Source organism: Oxyura jamaicensis, chromosome 5 (genome assembly GCF_011077185.1).
Source record: "Oxyura jamaicensis isolate SHBP4307 breed ruddy duck chromosome 5, BPBGC_Ojam_1.0, whole genome shotgun sequence".
Classification (NCBI taxonomy): domain Eukaryota; kingdom Metazoa; phylum Chordata; class Aves; order Anseriformes; family Anatidae; genus Oxyura; species Oxyura jamaicensis.
Window position 1 is genome coordinate 7,231,497 of NC_048897.1, and position 19,050 is coordinate 7,250,546.

At 39.1% G+C, this 19,050-nt stretch overlaps 1 protein-coding gene across 1 annotated transcript in view; it reads left to right on the forward strand.

Moving 5' to 3' along the window:
• Positions 1–19,050, forward strand: part of FBXO3 (F-box protein 3) — a 28,195-nt gene that overhangs the window by 5,254 nt on the left and 3,891 nt on the right. The window contains exons 2-8 of the mRNA XM_035327353.1: positions 3,401–3,490; positions 7,039–7,202; positions 9,673–9,787; positions 13,868–14,072; positions 15,643–15,688; positions 17,921–18,005; positions 18,828–18,950. Of these exons, the coding sequence (XP_035183244.1) occupies positions 3,401–3,490; positions 7,039–7,202; positions 9,673–9,787; positions 13,868–14,072; positions 15,643–15,688; positions 17,921–18,005; positions 18,828–18,950 (828 nt within the window). The remainder of the gene's footprint in view (positions 1–3,400; positions 3,491–7,038; positions 7,203–9,672; positions 9,788–13,867; positions 14,073–15,642; positions 15,689–17,920; positions 18,006–18,827; positions 18,951–19,050) is intronic.

Sequence of the window (19,050 nt, forward strand, 5' to 3'; positions counted from 1 at the left end):
GCGCCCCCGGGCCGCCGCTGGCAGCCCCACGCCGGCAGGTGCGCGGCGCCCCCCCGCGGCCGGGAGCCGGGGGCCCGCCGGGGGCAGCCGGGGGGGGACAGCCCGGGGAGGGCGGGCGGGGGCGGCTGCCGGTGAGCCGCGGTTGCACAACTTTTCGGTCCGTGCACGGCCCCGCTCGCAAACGGGGTCAGGAGGAGCGTGTCTGGGGAGGATGTGACAGACGGGGAGGGCAGGGCAGCGAGCGGGCACTCCCGAGGCGCTTCTCGCGGCAGGAATGGGAGTCGGTGCGTCCTGGAGAAACCACTCGGTGGAAGGCGTGCGAACGAATTGCACGCTTAGAGGAGCGGTCTTGTGCCCTTCTTGTTTCGCTTTTAAGCGAAAGGGGATGTTCACTCTTCTCCCCGATATGCCGTGCCGCTTTTATTTGTCCCTAAGTTACACATTAGAACCAGCAGCCGCGTTGATGAAATTAGTACTTCTCTGCAAGTCCTGCGTGTCTGCGGCCGACAAAGGGCAGTCTTGTTGCCAGTGTTTTCAGATAGCTGAATGAGCTCTTGTCGGAATCTGAGGCAAACCGGACAAAATTAAACAGGAGGACTTTTCAGGCAGGAAAAAAAAAAGCATGAATGAAAGTTGCAAGCTGCTCTTGGATGGTCTGCTCGGTGGCTAAAGGATTATGAGTCAAACACTGAAGATAAGAATACGTTTTTAGCTAAAACCTTACCAACAGAATACAAGTAGTGGCAGTGATTGGAATCACGGTGTTTATCTGGGGGAGGAATGTGCATGAATCACAGAATATTACCAAAGTTGTTTCTCTTTTCCTAAATGTTAATAAGAAAGCTGAAGGCCTCAGAGAGGCTTCTACAGCAATGACAGTAAAAAAGTAAAGCGTAACAAAAGCAAAAATGTTAGCAACGGAGTGATTATATATGGTCAGTGTAGGTGACTTAGTACTAATTGATAATGGTGTGGTAAAGGCAGTTAGGCTCAGTACCTATTTTTGTTAGGTATTTGAAATGAGATGGATTTGATTGTGCAAGGACAATTAAATGCTGGTTAGGTTTCTTAGCTCTGAGGGCGACGATGGTATTTTTGCATAACTGGCTGTTTGTGGTACTCAGAGCATCAATTGAGGAAGTCTTTAATTTGCTGCTGTTTGCTATAGTGACATGTACATGCTCTACCACGAACATTACAGTTTCTCTAGTGTTCCACAGGTTGGATAGCCTGGTGGTGGTCCTTAAATAATGGAAAAGCTGACATGGGACAAAATATGTATGTAACTAATGAGAACTGACTGAAGATACAATTAAAGCCAGTTTGAAACCACATGTTTCTCTGATGCCACAGTGACTTTTCTCCAAGCAATTACAGGCTTGGTTGATAAGCACCAACATAGTAGATTTCAGATGGGAATTTATATTCAGGATATTCTCATTTACAAATAAACATTGGTTGTGTTGTGGATGAAGTTCTTACATGGCCAAATGTCAAGATTTTGCTGCTAATGAGCAGCCATGAAACAATATGATGTTTCTAGTGGGGTTATGCTGGGATTACTATTAAATTTGAAGTACAAACCATTAACAGGTGTTGCATATCACCTTATTTAAAGGCAAAGCCATCATAATTTACAGATGCTGCAAAGAGAGGTGAGGTAACACAGCAACCTTTCAAGAGGTCTGTGTTCTGGTCAAGCTGACCAGTCAAGTGAGCTGTAATTCTGAGGGGAGAAAAAGTGCAAGACCATGCTGATGAAAGGTAATGAATAAAAAGATCCAAGGGTGTTAACAATCAATTCAGCGTGTCTCATTAGTAAAACTATTATGATGGTAGAAATGAATGCACTGGTGTCTTTGTGTCATTGAGAGTGGAAGGGTAATGGCAGGGCATACAAGAAGGAAGAGTCACTTTACATTGTTAAGGTTAGCTTTGAAATACTAACATAGTTATAGTTTAAACACCTTATAATGGATATGGGGGGGCATTGGGGGAGAAAAAGACTGAACCAGGCAGGTAAACATGACAAATTCTGTATTCTCAGCACAAGATTTTTTTCTCCAGGCCTGGACTCTGGTTTACTTAGCTTATCAAAGACAAGATTTGGAGGTATCTTTATTTCAGTGTGTAACTATGTCCATTTACACTGTTGGTCTTTCTAATATACCAATATCTGAGCTACACTGGAGGAGAAAAAAAAAGGCAGTAACTGAAAGCTGAAGCTTTATAACCTCATTTGGGGTATTTAGATGTTAATCACAGCCATTAAAACATATATTAATTGTTAGAACAAGCTACCAGAGGACTGCATCTGTATTTGTGGTATCTTTTTGCAAGTTTCTTTGAAGTATAGCTGACAATTCAGCTCAAATACAGAAGAAAAAGGAAAAGGTTTGTTGTCTGGTGTTGAGGTCAGACTGAATGAGACACTTGTTTCTTTTAAATTCTGTGAATCTTTGAATAACATAGTAATCCCCTGTATTACTGCTCTGCGTGTTGCTGATGTTTTGCCATGCATTCTTAACAACACAAATATACTGGAATGCCTTGCTGTTAATATGTTTTACATTCCAGAAAGGCTTTTAAATTGTAAGAAGTAAAAGTGGGAACAGACTTGTGTGTTTGATGGTACCTCTGTTACTGCTTTTAAAAAGCACATTTCCAGGCATTCCTTGCATCAAGCAAGGATCAACTTAGATGATTCTGAGGCCAATTCCCAACTCACATCCTACAGTTTTTCTTAATACTGCTTTTGCAATAATGTTAGATAGGGTAGGATATGATTCTTTGGAATTCCTGAAGCAGCAGTGTTACCTGCAATGCAACAGTGGCAAGAAGTTACATATGCTTTTCATAAGAGTGAACTTGTGTTTTTTTTTTGTTTCCCATCATAAAGTTATTTAAATAAACTTGAAGTGGAAAATAACTTTGTAATACTTAAACTGTATAGTTTTTAGGCTTATTGATTCAGCTTTCAGTAGTACGGCAACAGTGAATAAGATCAGGTAGAGACTGGAGATTCAGGTAAGGAAACAATTTAAATCATAATAACTAGCCTACTGCAATACGTACTTCTGGTGGCATAGAGTCACGCCCAAATCTTTCAGGTAATGTTTGTGATGGAAGAGATGTGTAGGATGACCTGCTTTACAAAATGACTTAATGCCTGACAGTTCTTGATGTTCTCAAAGTATGTAGTTCAATTAGAAAAGTAGTTCATGACTTACACGGATGTAATGGAGACTCTTAACCATTATAAGAACAACTCTAAAAAGGACAGTTGACTAACTTTGGCATTAATTTCATGAGAACACAAGTTACAATGTATTAGTCAGTATTTATTTCTGCTTATTTCACTGCTCTCTTGCAATCAAATTTAATGATTTTATATTTATAGTTGCTGCTATTTAAGTCGGAGATTAAATCAGCTCTCAAGCCATGATCCGTTGTGGAAAAGACACTGCAAGAAATACTGGCTTATTTCAGAGTAAGTGTGATTGTATTAAGCTTTTTCTCTCAATAAAAATAAGACAACGTTTTTGTGCTATGTCCACATTACTTCCAGTAACTCTTAGATGGAATTGGTATTTGCCATTTACCAGCTTCAAAATGATGGAAGGTTTGAGGTATCAAAAGTGTTAATTTCCCTTAAAAGTTACATGAATGTAGGAGTGTTATGAATGTTTTATGGATAGTTAGCAAGAGGTGCCCTGTTAATTCCTAGGCTGAAGGAGAAGCTACAGTCTGACTATCAGGCACCAGATATTCCATGGAGGAAGGTAATATTCTGAGTACTGTTATTATGGGGGTACAGCTGGATGTCTGTGGCAATGGCTGCTGTGACTGGAACCACAGAACAGTTGAGTTTGGAAGGCACCTGTTGGGATCATCTAGTCCAACTCCCCTGCTCAAGAAGGGTCACTTGTGGCAGGCTGCTCAGGATTGTGCCTAGTACAGTCTTGAAGATCTCAACGGATGGAGACTGGGCACTGTCTCACACCATTGTCACAGTAAAAGAGTGTTTCTTTGCATTCAGTTGGAATTTCCTGGGTTTTAATTTGTACCAATTGCCTATCCTCCTGTCAGTGCACACCACTGAGAAGAGCCTGGCTCCATCCTTACTCTCTCCTGTCAGGTATTTGTACACATTGGTGAGGTGCCCCTGAGCCCTATCTTTTCCAGGCAGAAGAGTTCCAGCTCTCTTAAACTCTTCTAATGTGAAAGATTGATCCTATCCCGTAATTGTCTTTGAGGTCTTGTGCAGTATGTCCGTATCTCTCTTGTACTGTAGAGCTCAGAACTGGACACAGTACTCCAGACACAGCCTCACCAGTGCCATCCAGAAAGGAAGGATCACCTCCCTTGACCTGCTGGCAATGTTTCCCTATTTCAGTTGAGGATCTGTTGGCTTTTTTCGCTGCGAGGGTGTTGCTGGCTTATCGTTAGCTTGATGTCCACCAAGACCCCCAGGTCCTTCTTCTCAAAACTGCCTCTAAACCTGTTGGTACCCACTGTGTACTGGGTATATGGGGTTATTTCTCCCCAGATGCAGGACATCAGCATATGTAAACATACAGTGAGTATTCTAATTACGTACAGCTTGTGAAGATGCAATGCAAGAAGATGTAAAAGTTCTGCCTTGAAATATAAAATCCTAATAAATAATAAAAGTCCTAAGTTACATTCTTATAAGAATCCAAACTAGAAAGGAAAATCTGGTGAGGGAAGCAGGGGAAAGAAGATAAGGAAGTGGAAAGTTCAAATTGAGTACTTGATACTAGAGAAAAGGAACATGGTTTGCATATGTGGGGGAGTTGAGGGGGTTAGGACTCCACTAAGCAGAACAGACTCTCGTGTTGGTGTCTGAGATGCTGGCATCCCTTCAACCAAGAAAAGTGAGTAATCAAGGCTGAAGGAAATTTCTACAAATAATTATTGGAGAGTATATATGTACTGAAACTTCTCTCATCTGCTGAGACGTGATTCACTTTGGGTTTTTCCTCTTCTAACTCTTTGGTCTTGTCACAGAATCACAGAATAGTCTAGGTTGGAAGAGACTTCCAAGATCACAGAGTCCAACCTCTGACCTAACACTAACAAGTCCTCCACTAAACCATATCCCTAAGCTCTACATCTAAACGTCTTTTAAAGACCTCCAGGGATGGTGACTCAACCACTTCCCTGGGCAGCCTATTCCAGTGACTAATAACCTGTTCAGTAAAGAGGTTCTTCCTAATATCCAACCTAAACCTCCCCTGGCGCAACTTAAGCCCATTCCCCCTCGTCCTGTCACCAGGCACGTGGGAGAACAGACCAACCCCCACCTCGCTACAGCCTCCCTTCAGGTACCTGTAGAGTGCAATAAGGTCGCCCCTGAGCCTCCTCTTCTCCAGGCTAAACAGTCCCAGCTCCCTCAGCTGCTCCTCGTAAGACTTGTTCTCCAGACCCTTCACCAGCTTCGTAGCCCTTCTCTGGACTCGCTCGAGCACCTCCATGTCCTTCTTGTAGCGAGGGGCCCAAAACTGAACACAGTACTCGAGGTGTGGCCTCACCAGAGCCGAGTACAGGGGGACAATCACTTCCCTGGACCTGCTGGCCATGCTGTTTCTAATGCAAGCCAGGATGCTGCTGGCCTTCTTGGCCACCTGAGCACACTGCTGGCTCATATTCAGCCGACTGTCAACCACTACTCCCAGGTCCTTCTCTGCCAGGCAGCTTTCTAACCACACATCTCCCAGCCTGTAGTTCTGTTTGGGGTTGTTGCACCCCAGGTGCAGGACCCGGCACTTGGCCTTGTTGAACTTCATACCATTGGCCTCGGCCCATCGGTCCAGCCTCTCCAGATCCTCCTGCAGAGCCTTCCTGCCCTCGAGCAGATCGACACGCGTACCTAACTTGGTGTCGTCTGCAAACTTGCTGAGGGTGCACTCGATCCCCTCGTCCAGATCATCGATGAAGATGTTAAAGAGGACTGGCCCCAGTACCGAGCCCTGGGGGACTCCACTAGTGACCGGCCTCCAACTGGATTTGACTCCATTCACCACAACTCTCTGGGCCCGGCCATCCAGCCAGCTCTTAACCCAATGAAGTGTATGCCAGTCCAAGCCATGAGCAGCCAGCTTCCTGAGGAGAATGCTGTGGGGGACGGTGTCAAATGCTTTACTGAAGTCAAGGTAGACCACATCCACAGCCTTTCCCTCATCCACTAAGCGTGTCACCTTGTCATAGAAGGAGTAATTAATTGTCATTAATTTATATAATTTTCCAGATTATATTTAATGTCTTTTTTTCTTCCTCAACTCATCCTCAAGAAATAAGCTTCTTCTTTCCTTATTAGAGCTAAAGAAATGTTAAAGCTGATGTGAAGACTTCTCAAATGTGAAATTATTATTCAGGTGTATTGAGCTGTATTAAATCTCTTAGATTGAACATGCTTATTGGAGTCTGAAGAGTTGGAATATGTCCTTACACAAAAATGCAAAAGCTGCTATGCTTTTGGAAGCAAGCATCCTTTGTCAGATATCAGCACTTCATTGGCAGCTTATCTTCCAGTATCCTGCTGTTGTGGCTGTGAGGAGAATTGAATATGCAGTGATTCTTTAGGAAACTGACTTTCCAGATCAGTGTACCGAGTTCTCATTTAACTGTTTTGCTCCTTGATCCTTCTTATTGGATAAATAAAGGAGTTAATGAGTAATGTGGTAATTAAAAAATGAGATTTTCAAAGGCCTTCCCTGTATATGTGTGAAATTTGATCTGATTTTAGCTAGTTTACCAGTTCTCTAAGACAGCACACTTCCTTTACAGAAATACTGTATCTAAATTTTGCCCAGATAAATGTACCCAGAATCTTTCCTAATTTTATTCCAAGGTGCCAGAATTAATTGAGCTGGTGGAGCTTCCTGTGACTGAGAAATGTTCTTGGCATAATATTATGCACACCTTTTCTGTCAAATAACAAATGTTAACATACTGGTTTTAGAACTCAAGATTTTTAGAGTGGTGTTTAACCTTTCTTACTTCATGTCTACTTAGAGCGGAAAAAAGTCAGCGAAATCAGAGCTGGAAAGCTATCTTCATCAGCACGTACTCTGATCTAGGCAGATATATCCAGTATTATGCTACATTGAAAAAAGCCTGGGATGACCTAGAGAAATACTTGGGACAGCGGTGTCCTCGGATGATTGGTTCTTTGAAAGGTATGGTATAAGACCTACTTCCTTTAGTAGGTTGGCTAATGGTGCATTGTTTGACACTAGGTTTTCTACTGTTTTCATCTTAGGCGTGTGCATTGATTACTGGAGCCCTGGAAGTCAAGGAGATGTGCTCTCCCTTCCCCTACAGTAAATAAATAAAGGGGGCCACATGGATAGTCCTTGTTCAGTTACTAGCGATTCATAGAATCTCCAAAGATTTCTTTTAAGAAAATAAAACTTTTTTTTTTCTAGTGAACAAATGAAAATACTTTTACTGCTTTTGTCTGTAGTTGTTGGGACTGATTTTTTTTTTTAATTTTTACTAGTCCCATTATTTCAGGGACCTGGGGCTTGTTGGTGTGATTTTATTCATGAGATTTTCTTAAGACCTAACGAAAGCACATTCACATTTGAAAACAGGCACTTCTAAACTAAAACCAAACAAAAAGGGAGAGTTTTCCTCTTCTGTAGGTCTCACTGTGTTCCTCGAATGAAGATAAATTAATGGCTGAACAAGGATTTTTATTTTTAAAATTACATTTCCAGATTAAGTTTGTGTCTTAATACATGAAGCACTTCTAGTGCTCTGATTCATTATTTGTATACATTAAGACATAAAGCAAGTTTGGGCTTTTCTGCTATGAGCATAAAAGATCTTTCATTTTCAACTTCAGTCATCTGTGTGCAATAAATCAAATATCTTGGTCTAATAGTGTGGTCTGTGAAATTAAGAAAAACCTTTAAACAATATTCTATTTCATATACAAGTCTTGCATATTTTTTGACTTGCGGGATAATGCTGGAATGTTCTTTTTTCTAATTATTTGTGAATAAGAATGTGATTAGAACTTAATACATGTTGGTTTTGTTCTGATTTTTGGGATTACTTCTGAGTATTACTGAAGTAATACCGCAATACTGCTTTAGGAAAAAGCCATAAGGGTTATATGTAGTCCAAAATCTTGTCTTACACTGGCCATAGTATTTGATGAGGATATCCATGCCTTGATTTCTGTAACTTGCAATTTGCTCTATTGAAAACAGCACTCAGATATATGGCATCAGTGAATTGTCAGTCAAATATTTTACTAATGAAATGGAAATTATCTGTGTTGGAGGTGTTGAAATGAACAGATCTTTCCATGGTTTTACTTTCAAAATCCTCCCAAGGTATTTGGTGCAGTGAAGCTTCTCTTTGTCTACCAAAAGACAAAAATAAATGTGAAATTTTGCATTTCTATGCTTGTATCGTGATGGAAAGTTTTAGCAGGAGCTCTTCTAAGACCCAAAGCTTTATAATACCCTTAGCACAGCATCTCGTTTCAATGGACAGTTTACTCATGCCTTATAAATTTAAACTGATAATGAATATGAAAAGTTTTTTTAAAAAAAAATCACCCAGAAAACCTTGATTAGAGCAGACCGCACAGGACATCCACTTGATGTTTGGTAGAAATGAGGATGTAGAAACCCCTCTGAATTGTGCGTGGAGGCATAAGAATAGTTACTTCCCACCCCTTTCTGTTGATAATTGATATGAACCCCCCTCCCCCCCAGTTCACTCAACATGTTTATTGGTTCAAATTTTAGATAAATGGTGGCTCTAGCCTTTTTTTTTTTTTTTTTGGTGGTGGTCTGATTGGAAAGTGAAAGAAGCAACCCTTAGAATGATGAAAGAGTCACATCAGTATTGCCTAAAAGTTGTAACTGGGACTCTATCAGCTAATTACAACATTGTGGGGGAAAGGTTCATTTCACTTCATAAATACTTTATGATTAAGTCAGGCCTATTGAGACTTCACTGGACAGAGATCGGTGTGCTGTATTAAGTAATTAGTTCAAGTAATCAGCTTCCTTTCAAATGTGTGTAGTATTCATTGTGTAACACCTGGCATACAGTAGTTACCAAATATTGATGCCTATGTTAATTTGATCCAAGGCATTTATAAATTCCACACTTTAAAATAACTTGATTTTTAGTGATTCTGTCCATTTGCATGACTTGAATCAGTGGAAGATTCTTGAGACCATGCTCGTGTCCTTAAGTTAAACTTAATTTTCCTTGCTTTTGTATTTCTGTCAACTCGCTTTCTCTGAATTACAAGTGGCAAAATACTTGGAAATATATATTCCTGTATTTGCTTTTGTAACAACATTAAAAACAAAATAAATCAGTAATGCTGGGGCTACTTCAAATTCTCTTTGGCAACTGAAAACATGCTGTTACGTCTAGAGTGTAGGTAGTTTCTCCTTATTGCTAGCTACATAGCTCTAAGAAAATGACATGAAGTAAAATTTTAAAGAAAAAGGTCTTAATGCAAATTCTAGTGTTCATCTGTGTCAGCAACAGCACATAGACACTGTGGGCAGAGTAGTGAAGCAGCATTAAATTTGAGTGTTTTTTAGGAACAGCCCTTCTTTATTTCCCCCTCCAAAACTGCCTCTTCATGCTCTGTTTCGTTTTTGTACACAGAGAGTGTGCGGGAGGAAGATCTAGATGCTGTGGAAGCACAGATAGGCTGCAAACTCCCTGACGACTACCGATGTTCCTTTCGTATTCACAATGGACAGAAGCTAGTTGTTCCCGGGTAAGGAACAAAAACTACACATCAAACCATTAATTTGTGCTGTATTTCTTGGATAGCCTGTTTATTAAAAAAGTGCTGATCAGGACAGGTGAAACATTAATTGTATCATATCTGAGTGACGCTTCTAGAATTGGTTATGTTCTGCTCTCTTTTATTTTTTTTGTAATAACTAACATTTCCAACTGTTTGACAACTTACCACTAAGTTTTGCTTCATGTTACATATGTAAGTTAGTCTCTCAGTCCTGCAGGCTTCATGATTTAATAACCTGTCTTTAAAATGGTTAGGGAATAACTTTCAAATCGGGTGGTCATTGGTAGAATCACAATGTCAGTTTCGCAAATTAAGTTTTCTAAGCAGAAGACTTCATAATTTCATGTGGTATCAGCAATTAAAAACTCATTTTACATCAAATTTAGAAGGCAAATGACTAGATACGGATTTGCATCTTCTAACTAGAAAAAGAATTAGCAGCTCGGCACTTGATGAAGTGCCACAAGTGTTACCAAAAGATGGAAAACTAGGGCAAATCACTGCATAGTCTGTAGTGGGCAGTGCTTTCATGTTGCCCTACCAAAACCTTCACAGGTAAAGCAGGCACAGCTTCCTCTAATTCTAGTGTTGTAAGTGTGGAAGGTATATGGGAAACAGTTTTATGCAGTCATAAGGATGACTTCTAGTTCTATTTCTTTTGTAGGAGAGACTTTTCTTTTTTTAGAGGAGAGGTAGGTGCCCTAGTTCTGTAGGCTTTAAATGAGATAGCTCTTTCCATTTTGAAAGTGCTTCCTTCTGTTGCCTGGTAGAATAAAAAGTGGCAGTTACTAACAGCAAATATATCATCATTGATCAGTGGATGACTTTCTAGTAATTATTATCATTCCTAATGTGATTCATAAAGCTTACAGTGCTGGTTTATGCAAAATACAATTCTTGCACTTAATCAGCTTGGAAGTGATCAACACGCAGCTCTGCAGCTTGTGTATAGCTCTGCACTTCTTCGTGCTGCTTTTTTACTCCCCCTAAGCCTCTACTGCAATGAGTAATGTGGCTGTGGAAGGGCTGTAGCAGGGGACACACACCTTTTGGGTATGCCTTTTGGCCTAATTAACTGCCAGTGGGCAGTAATCTATTTCTGTGCCCTTAAATGGAGAGCATGAGCCTACACCCAGGCTGACAAACCTCCCTGGTGGAGCAATTAGTTCTGACATATGAGACCCAGAGCAAGAGAGGCTGCCACACGACAAGTGGAAGGCATGGTGTTACCTTTGGGACAGACTTACTTACAGGCCCCGTAGTTCTGTGCTTCATTGTGAGAGGTGAATACTGCAAAGTTCAGCTCTAGGTAGTTGAAGTCTGCAGAGAGTTGATGGGATGGGTATGTTAGGCCAAAAATTGAGGAGGACACTGGGACTAGACGTGGATGCATCCTGCATGTTGTCACTGTTAGGTACTTCATGTATCTATGCTTGGATTTTAGCAAGAATACATAAGGAAAAATAAGAGGAATGGAACCTGTTGCCCAAGATAGGAGCAACTTAGATCATGCTGACGTGTGGCAGCTTGTGCTTTGAGTCACTGCTTTCATAACGCCAGTAAAAGTACAAGGTCTGCAAGAGTTTGCATCTGCAAACATCAGCTAAAGGCAACTTAGAAGGGAGTATGGGTGGGGAGGTGTAAACTACAGGTTTGTGTATTTGGGGAAGAGAAGGTTGTGTTTCTCAGCCTCGTTGGGGGAAGGAAGAAAAATAAATTTGTATATGGATTATAAAGTCAGGAAGCTCAGCTACTCTTGCATGAACCTTTTACAGATTACTTTTTAGTCCACACTATACTATTGGGTGACTTTACTGAAAGACAATTTATTGGAGGACTGATCAATCTTACTCTAACCCTAGGATTACTTTCTTAATTGATCTGTCAAGAATACTCTGCTGTTAAGTGGCCCAGTGTAGTTTGAATTGCACAATCAGTTAGGTCTCTTTGAGTTCTAGTTACTTGGATCTAGCAGCAACACTAAGGAGAAGCTAGTGTCTCTCTATTTTCAGATGGATGATGGCTGTTTTGTTTCTGGTTCTAGGAGCTTTCATGTGTTAAGTCCACTGCAATTCCTGTACTATCATTGACATTGCATCAGAATTTAAACTTTCTCATGATTTTGACAAACATCTGGCATTAATGCACCGTAGGCAAAATATCTCATCTTTCAGAGCTTTGAGAGAATGTCAGCCAAATTCTGCCAAAAAAGGATGAGAAAGCTGTTGTTGCAAAATCTGCTGTATTCTTACAATTGCAAAAACCATGAACTTTATTACTTCAGGCCTTTTTCCAGATACATAGTATGTAGCACATTCGTGTGTAAACGTTTTCATGTGTTTTGCTGGTTCATAAGAAGAATATTTCATGGGCTTCTTTTGATGTCCTTCCAAATGTTTCAAAAGTCCCATGTCGGTTATATAAAGACATGTTTATGTGTAATGTATTTGTTGTTGTAACTACTGCTTTCATTAATCTCATGCAATTAGCCTGTTTTAAAATGTGTTGAATTCTTGTATTTTGCTTAGTTTTAAGATTGGTCTGTAAAGTAACCTGAATTAAGGAAGTATTAAAGTGTAGTTCTTAGCAAAGTATTGTCAGATACTCATCTCATAGTTTGATACTTAGCGTATGTATATGATGGGACATTGAGTCTTCAGAGATTTTTATGTTGACCTGGTTAGACTTCTCTTCTAGAAAGGCCTCCAGAAAAGATAAAATGTTTTTTCAAACAAAGTCTGGTTTTAATAAAAAATAAAAACTAGAAAACATGACTTCTTAAATATAGAAATCAAAAAGCTAGTAAGATGGACTGAAATTAAAGGATTTATACAGATCTCCTGTCTAATTATTTTAAGTTCTATTTTAAATTGTTCACTTTGATCTTTACTCTGCAAAGTTTTCTCTGCAGGCTGTTATACCTGGCCAAAACCCAGGCTACATCTGGAGTCTACTGAATCTTTCCTGTCATTGACAAAAACTTATTCACAGTGTGTTTTTCTTTGGCTTTGACAAATGTAGTCTTCACTTCTTGTTAAACATGCTGCTGTAGTGTGTGCCCTTGTAAGTGAATACTTAAATCATGTTACCCCATTCTTCTGTTCTCTGCCCCTCTATTAGATTGATTGTAGGTTGCTTGTTTTTTATTTTTGCCCTAGCGTTTATCTCACCTGTCACTCATATCAGTGCTAACTTCAGTTTCTGATGCTCACCTTCATTCCTGATGTGTTACGCTTTTCAGATGAGTACAACTTTTTTTCCAAATGTGTAAATTCTTTTCATAAGCAGAGAGGCTCCTATGGTCTTCAGAGTTGCTTTCTTATTGTCAAAAACAACAACCAAAAATTCCATCTTTTGTAGTGATGTTTACAAAAAGCAAAATGGAAAAATTAGGAGGACACTTCATAGTCTTGTCATGTCATGCTGATGAATATTGTCTCATTCTTTCCTTGTACAACTTGACTTGTATCTGTCTGCCTAAGTTTTTATACTGAGATTTTAATCTCTCTCATACAGTAGTTGTTTTCCTTCTTTACTTCTCAACATTTTCTCCAAAGTATAAAGCACCTAAATCATTTTGGTTTTGATCAATGACTGTTACTGTAGCAGCTTGTTATTCTAATTGAACAATCATGGATGCTTTGTGGAAGTTAATTTCAATGCTATCAAAGCTTGAGATACAGGCTGTATTGGCTATTGTTACATTATGCTACTATAGAAAACTGTGTCAGCTGTTAACAGAAAGCCTGCACCTTTTCTGAAGTAATTGCAGACACAATGAGAATCTCCAACAGTTTAAAAGGGTGCTTTGGGATGCACACAATGTACCAGAAAGTGTTATTTGAGAGCTACCAAGCCTTCCTTTATGAGGGTTGGTGCTGTGAACTAAAACTTGGCTCTGCTCCTGAATATTATAGTTAGACTTCATCTAGCTCTAATATGCATCTAGAGCATTGATAGAATTAATACTTAAAAAAGATTTCTGAAGCTGTCTCTGCATTCTGAGTAGTATCTTCTGTTTATCCTTCTTTTTTTTCTTGTTTCAAGTCTGATGGGAAGTATGGCTCTGTCAAACCACTACCGATCTGAAGACTTGTTGGATATCGACACAGCTGCTGGAGGTTTTCAACAGAGGCTAGGTCTGAAACAATGTCTTCCGCTTACGTTTTGCATTCACACTGGCCTGAGTCAGTACATGGCCCTGGAGAGTGTGGAAGGCCGAAATAAATACGAGATCTTCTATCAATGTCCAGTAAGGAGGATATGTTTATACTTGTGAATGTACTTCTCAAATAGTTGATGGTACCCCACTGCATGTTATTTGATATCCAAAATACTTTACATAGCATAAGGTGAAGTATGCTAGTTTGAGTTGTTTGTCCTTGAGTTGCCATCAGGGTTCACCAAAGTCCACAAGTGGAGTGCTTATTAGATCAAAGAAATGTACATGAAGTAGTTAATGGCTATAGCAATTTCCATAGGTTTATGATAGTTGATGGCATTCATCTTTTCATCTTTATTGGAAGATATTATTTAAATTTGTTGACAGCTATGGCAGCTATGTAATCTTTTTCTTGTTCCTTGAAGGAAAAAAAAGCTTTTCTTTGGAAGATAAGCATCTGTATGAATTTCTTCACCCAGAACTTACTAAAAGGTTTGCCTAAAACCCAGAGGAAACCCTACTTGCTAATGACAGAACAAATTGGTCATAAACAGATCTTTTGTAGAACTTCATTATCTGAGTGTTTTTTCATAATTGTTATAGCTATAGGATTTTAAGATAGGCATATTGTTGCTAGGGAAGCTAAAAAGATTTTAGCCTACCACCTCCTGAAGCCCCTCCCAAACAAAGAAGCAGGGCAAGTGAAGGATGTTTCTTCTATTTATTAAAAAAAAGTTGGTGGGCAGGGAGAATATCGTCTTCCTGCTATGTCATTTCTAGCTGTTTATTTTCAAAGCATGTGGCATTGAGATTTCCAGGAAATGTTGTGATAAGGGATCACTTGAAGGGTGTTAAGCTCTCCCTTTGTATTATGCTGAGTATTTAAACATTTTGGATAATGCTCTGGAACTTGAAATGCTACTTAAATTTTGGGTCATCTCTGAACTGTCCTGCTTGTTAAAAGGGAGGAATGTGGTAGTAAAGGATATGGAATTGTTGAGTCTGGAGAAGAGAAGGCTCAGGGAAATCTTAACCAATGTTTGAGTACTTGATAGCAGGGCATAAAGCAGTCAAAGCTAGACTTCTCTCAGTGATGCCTGCCCAGTTATAGAAGAAGAGCCAGTAAGCACAAATTGAAACAGAAGAAACCTGATCTGAACATAGGAAAGAGCTGTGAGTGTGGCTGAACACTGGAACAGGTTACTTACAGAGGTTGCATGGTCTCTGTTCCTGTAGACAGAACCCAGCTGGACATGGTCCTGGGTAACCTGCTGTAGCTGATCCCATCTTGAGTGGAGGGTTTGGACTAATCATCTCTAGAGGTCTCCTCCAACCTTAACTTTACTCTGCTTCTGTTCTAAGTCAATATATTTTTATTTGCTGTGTTTCTTAATCAGATTTAATGCATCACTTAACCTTTATAGAATGTTCAGGCTGTACATTTAATTATCTGCTGAGTACTCACAGGGACAGGAATCTGTGTTTTTTATTATACATTTGAATATCTGGCTGGGAATATAATGATGTATTAAGAAGCCAGATTACAGGTTTAGTGAATATAGGGAAAGTACTCCCTGTGTTACATTTCAGATGTTGAATTTTAACCTTTGAAGTCTAATGCTTTACTTCTAATACATCCTTAACTTATTTTCCCTTTTAGGACCAAATGGCTCGCAATCCGTCTGCTATTGATATGTTCATTACAGGTAACACGTCAGAATAAAGAACTTTGCAGAATGTTTTAATGGTGTTCAGAAAATGCATGTCAGTGTTTGACAGATCAAATCAAACTGTACAGTGCAGTTGACTTGTACAGAGCAAGTGTTCTATATTTGCTGTGATGCTTATAAGACACTAACCTGATTTAAAACATCAGTGGTTATTTGGAATGAGATGCAAGCTTTCTTTACTGAAATTTGTCCTTCCTTGTGTCTTGTATACGAATTACTCAGTGTATTAACCTGTCTAACAAGATGAGCGAAAGCTTTAAATTAGCCATCATGGCAATGACGTAAGTAGTTATACATCCAAATAGACAGTTTTTTTCCAGTAGTTTTTGTTACCATGTTAGAAGCTCAAAATATCTTGTCCCTTAATGAAATCTAATTAATTATAACCATAGTTACAGAAGAAAGCCTTTCTGAATTTTGATTTAGCTAATTTTCTCTGTGTCATTTGGTTATGTAGTAGTCCATTGTGGTCATCTATCTGATATGTATGTTGGCTGAAACGATTCTTCGTTTTAATTCCCTGAAATCTGGTAACAGTGGCTATGCTTTCCCACTGAGTCAAAATAATTAATTTAGACAGATGTGTTCTAACTGGTGCCAAAATTCATGTTAGCACTATATATTTCTTTGGATACGTGTACTAATAGTAACAGTGGGAAACTACATTAGACAATGCTGTACCATTGCTGGTTTAGGTTGAAGGTAGTTAAACTCTTAGCCACTCTAATTTTAGGAAACCTTTCTATGTACTCACTGATTTTATTAATTGATTTCAATGTGAAGTAAAAAGTTTGTCATCCGTTTTACGAAAGTTGTATTTTAGAATGTACTATGTCCTTTAGGCTCGTCAGAGGGAAGATACAGCAAAAGCTCAAGAGTAATAGCTGGTTACTTGCTTATTTCCACCTGAGGATGATGTAATACTTTAAAGCTACTCTGGTGTATTCATATTGTTACCTCGAGCTTGCTGCTTCTATGGTGTTGTGTCAGTGGTGATCTGACATTGTACTTAAATGTATTGCACTTGGCTGAAAGGGTTAATCTTGGCATATTGCAGGGTGGGGGGGAAGCTTCACATACAGCATATGTCTAGGTTTTTTTTTTGAACGTTGCAGAGTAAATTGTTCCATTTACCTCATTCGGAGTTACTTTATACAAGACTTGCATTTTGTGGATTAGTGGTAGAAAGGAGGATAATAAGCTTGGAATTGCTTAGACTTCCAGAAGATCAAAGGACAGTACACGTAGCTCTTGCACAAAGGAAGAAGTGGTAAATACATGTAATCCAACAGGAGTGATAGTACTTTATAACACGTCAGTGAAGGTTAGGATAATGGTTTCACGGTATTTCAGTTAGCTTCAAGATGTTTTTTTGAGTAATATTGACAAATATTTGAAGAACTCTGTGTACTTTTCTTTTGAACTCTTTATCGCAATGCTGAGAAGATCTGTGGCTGAGAAATTGTTTTCCAGAAAGTCAGTATCGCTTGTATGAAACTCCCCTCTCTAAGAGTTAAATGTGACAGCTTGACTGTCTGCTTAGAAATCAAGCTGTTCCTAAATAATGGCTGTAGGTGTATGAAAAGCTTTCCTCAGACAATGGCTGTATGTTTAAGAAAATTCTAGCTTCTTTTGAATGACAGCCTTATTTCTTCTGGGTTTGTAGGAGGAGTGCAGAGCATGTCTCTGTCTATGCCTCATCCCTGTTCTCAAGGAGAGGAAAATTCTGCAACTTGTTAGCAGGTTTCTTAAAAATTATTCATATGGAAACTTGTATATCAAAATTAAGTAAGTCCATCAGCAGGCTTTTGTGCTCCTTGTAGGTAGACTAGCTGGAAATAGCTACACAAATAGAATAGGCCACTGTACTAGTCGTCTTTCCAAATCATAGCAGAACAGTCTTGATAAGGAAAACATGATGACAGGCACCAGCATTTGAAGGCTGTGATTATAATGTGATATACTTAGCTAAGAGCTTCTTTGATTGCTGTGGCATTTCAGGAGTATGTAATCTTCATTTTAGGTTTGTTTCTACAACTGATCTTTGTTGGTTGAATGAGCTGGAATATTGACTGAATCATCTAAAAGTCTGAGAATATATTGTAGAAGTATTTAAAGTTTTAAACTGTTTCCTTTGAATATTTATTGTAATGTACTTAGTGGTAAACTTGTCTGTCCTTATGAACACTTTTCTTCTTTGACATCTAGGTACATCTTACTTGGAATGGTTTACATCCTATGTAAACAAGGTTGTAACTGGTGGTTATCCTATCATCAGAGATCAGATTTTCAGGTATTGTGACTGGGATTTATAACTTTACTGCAATATGTTGATGGCTTGTTTAGAATGCGGACCTCTTTTGAAGTAGTTACACGTTTGTGATACAAATGCTAATGGTGGAGGGAAAAGGAAGTGCACGAGATGTTTCAGATACAGCTTTAAAACAGAATGCTTAAAAAAAAAACACTTTTTTAACACCAGAAGCTTCAGAGATTGTAACTTTGTGTTATCAGAACTGGCATCTTGTGATACAGTTGATCTGAAGCATAGCTAGTACTGTATCACTTATTCTGTCTGCTATGCATGCACTGCAGCTGCAGGGCTGTTCTTAGCTGCTAAAAATCAGTTGTTCCAGTGAACTGGTCTCTAACACAGTGCAGAGTAAGTAAATAAATAGGACTTGTTCTGGTGTTTGAATATTCACGCATGTATAATTTCTTCTAAATATAAGAGCCTTATTTCTGTCAAACTGGGGTGTTACAGAACACAAGTTCCTGATCTGAAAATTTCTTTGCTGTAGGAGTTGTTAGATTTTTGGTTTTTAAATAGCATAAAGATGCATCCTTATTGAACAAGTGTGTTTTCGTTGACTTCAGATCTAATTATACAGCTAGCTTAATACAAGCGTTAATGCAGTTACAGAGAGCTGTAGCTGTATGAGTTTGGGAACAATATATACTCAAGATTCTGCATACATCCTTTGTTTAACTGCCAAATTACAAATTACTTTTAAGTCTAGCCGCGCAGGGCTCTTATTAGTGATTAACTAATCACTTTACATCTTTCTGTACTGAATGTTCAGAGCTATTTTTAAGTTTGTTTTCCTTTTTGTAGGTATGTCCATGATAAAGAATGTGTTGCTACCACAGGAGATATTACTGTTTCTGTGTCCACATCTTTTCTACCTGAACTCAGTTCTGTACATCCACCGCACTATTTCTTCACTTACAGAATCAGGTGAGAATAACTGCATGACTCTTAAAACACAGGAAAGACTTGTGTAGTGTTCAGATCATCAACTGCTGCAAAATTATGCACAGCATTTGTGAAGTTTCTA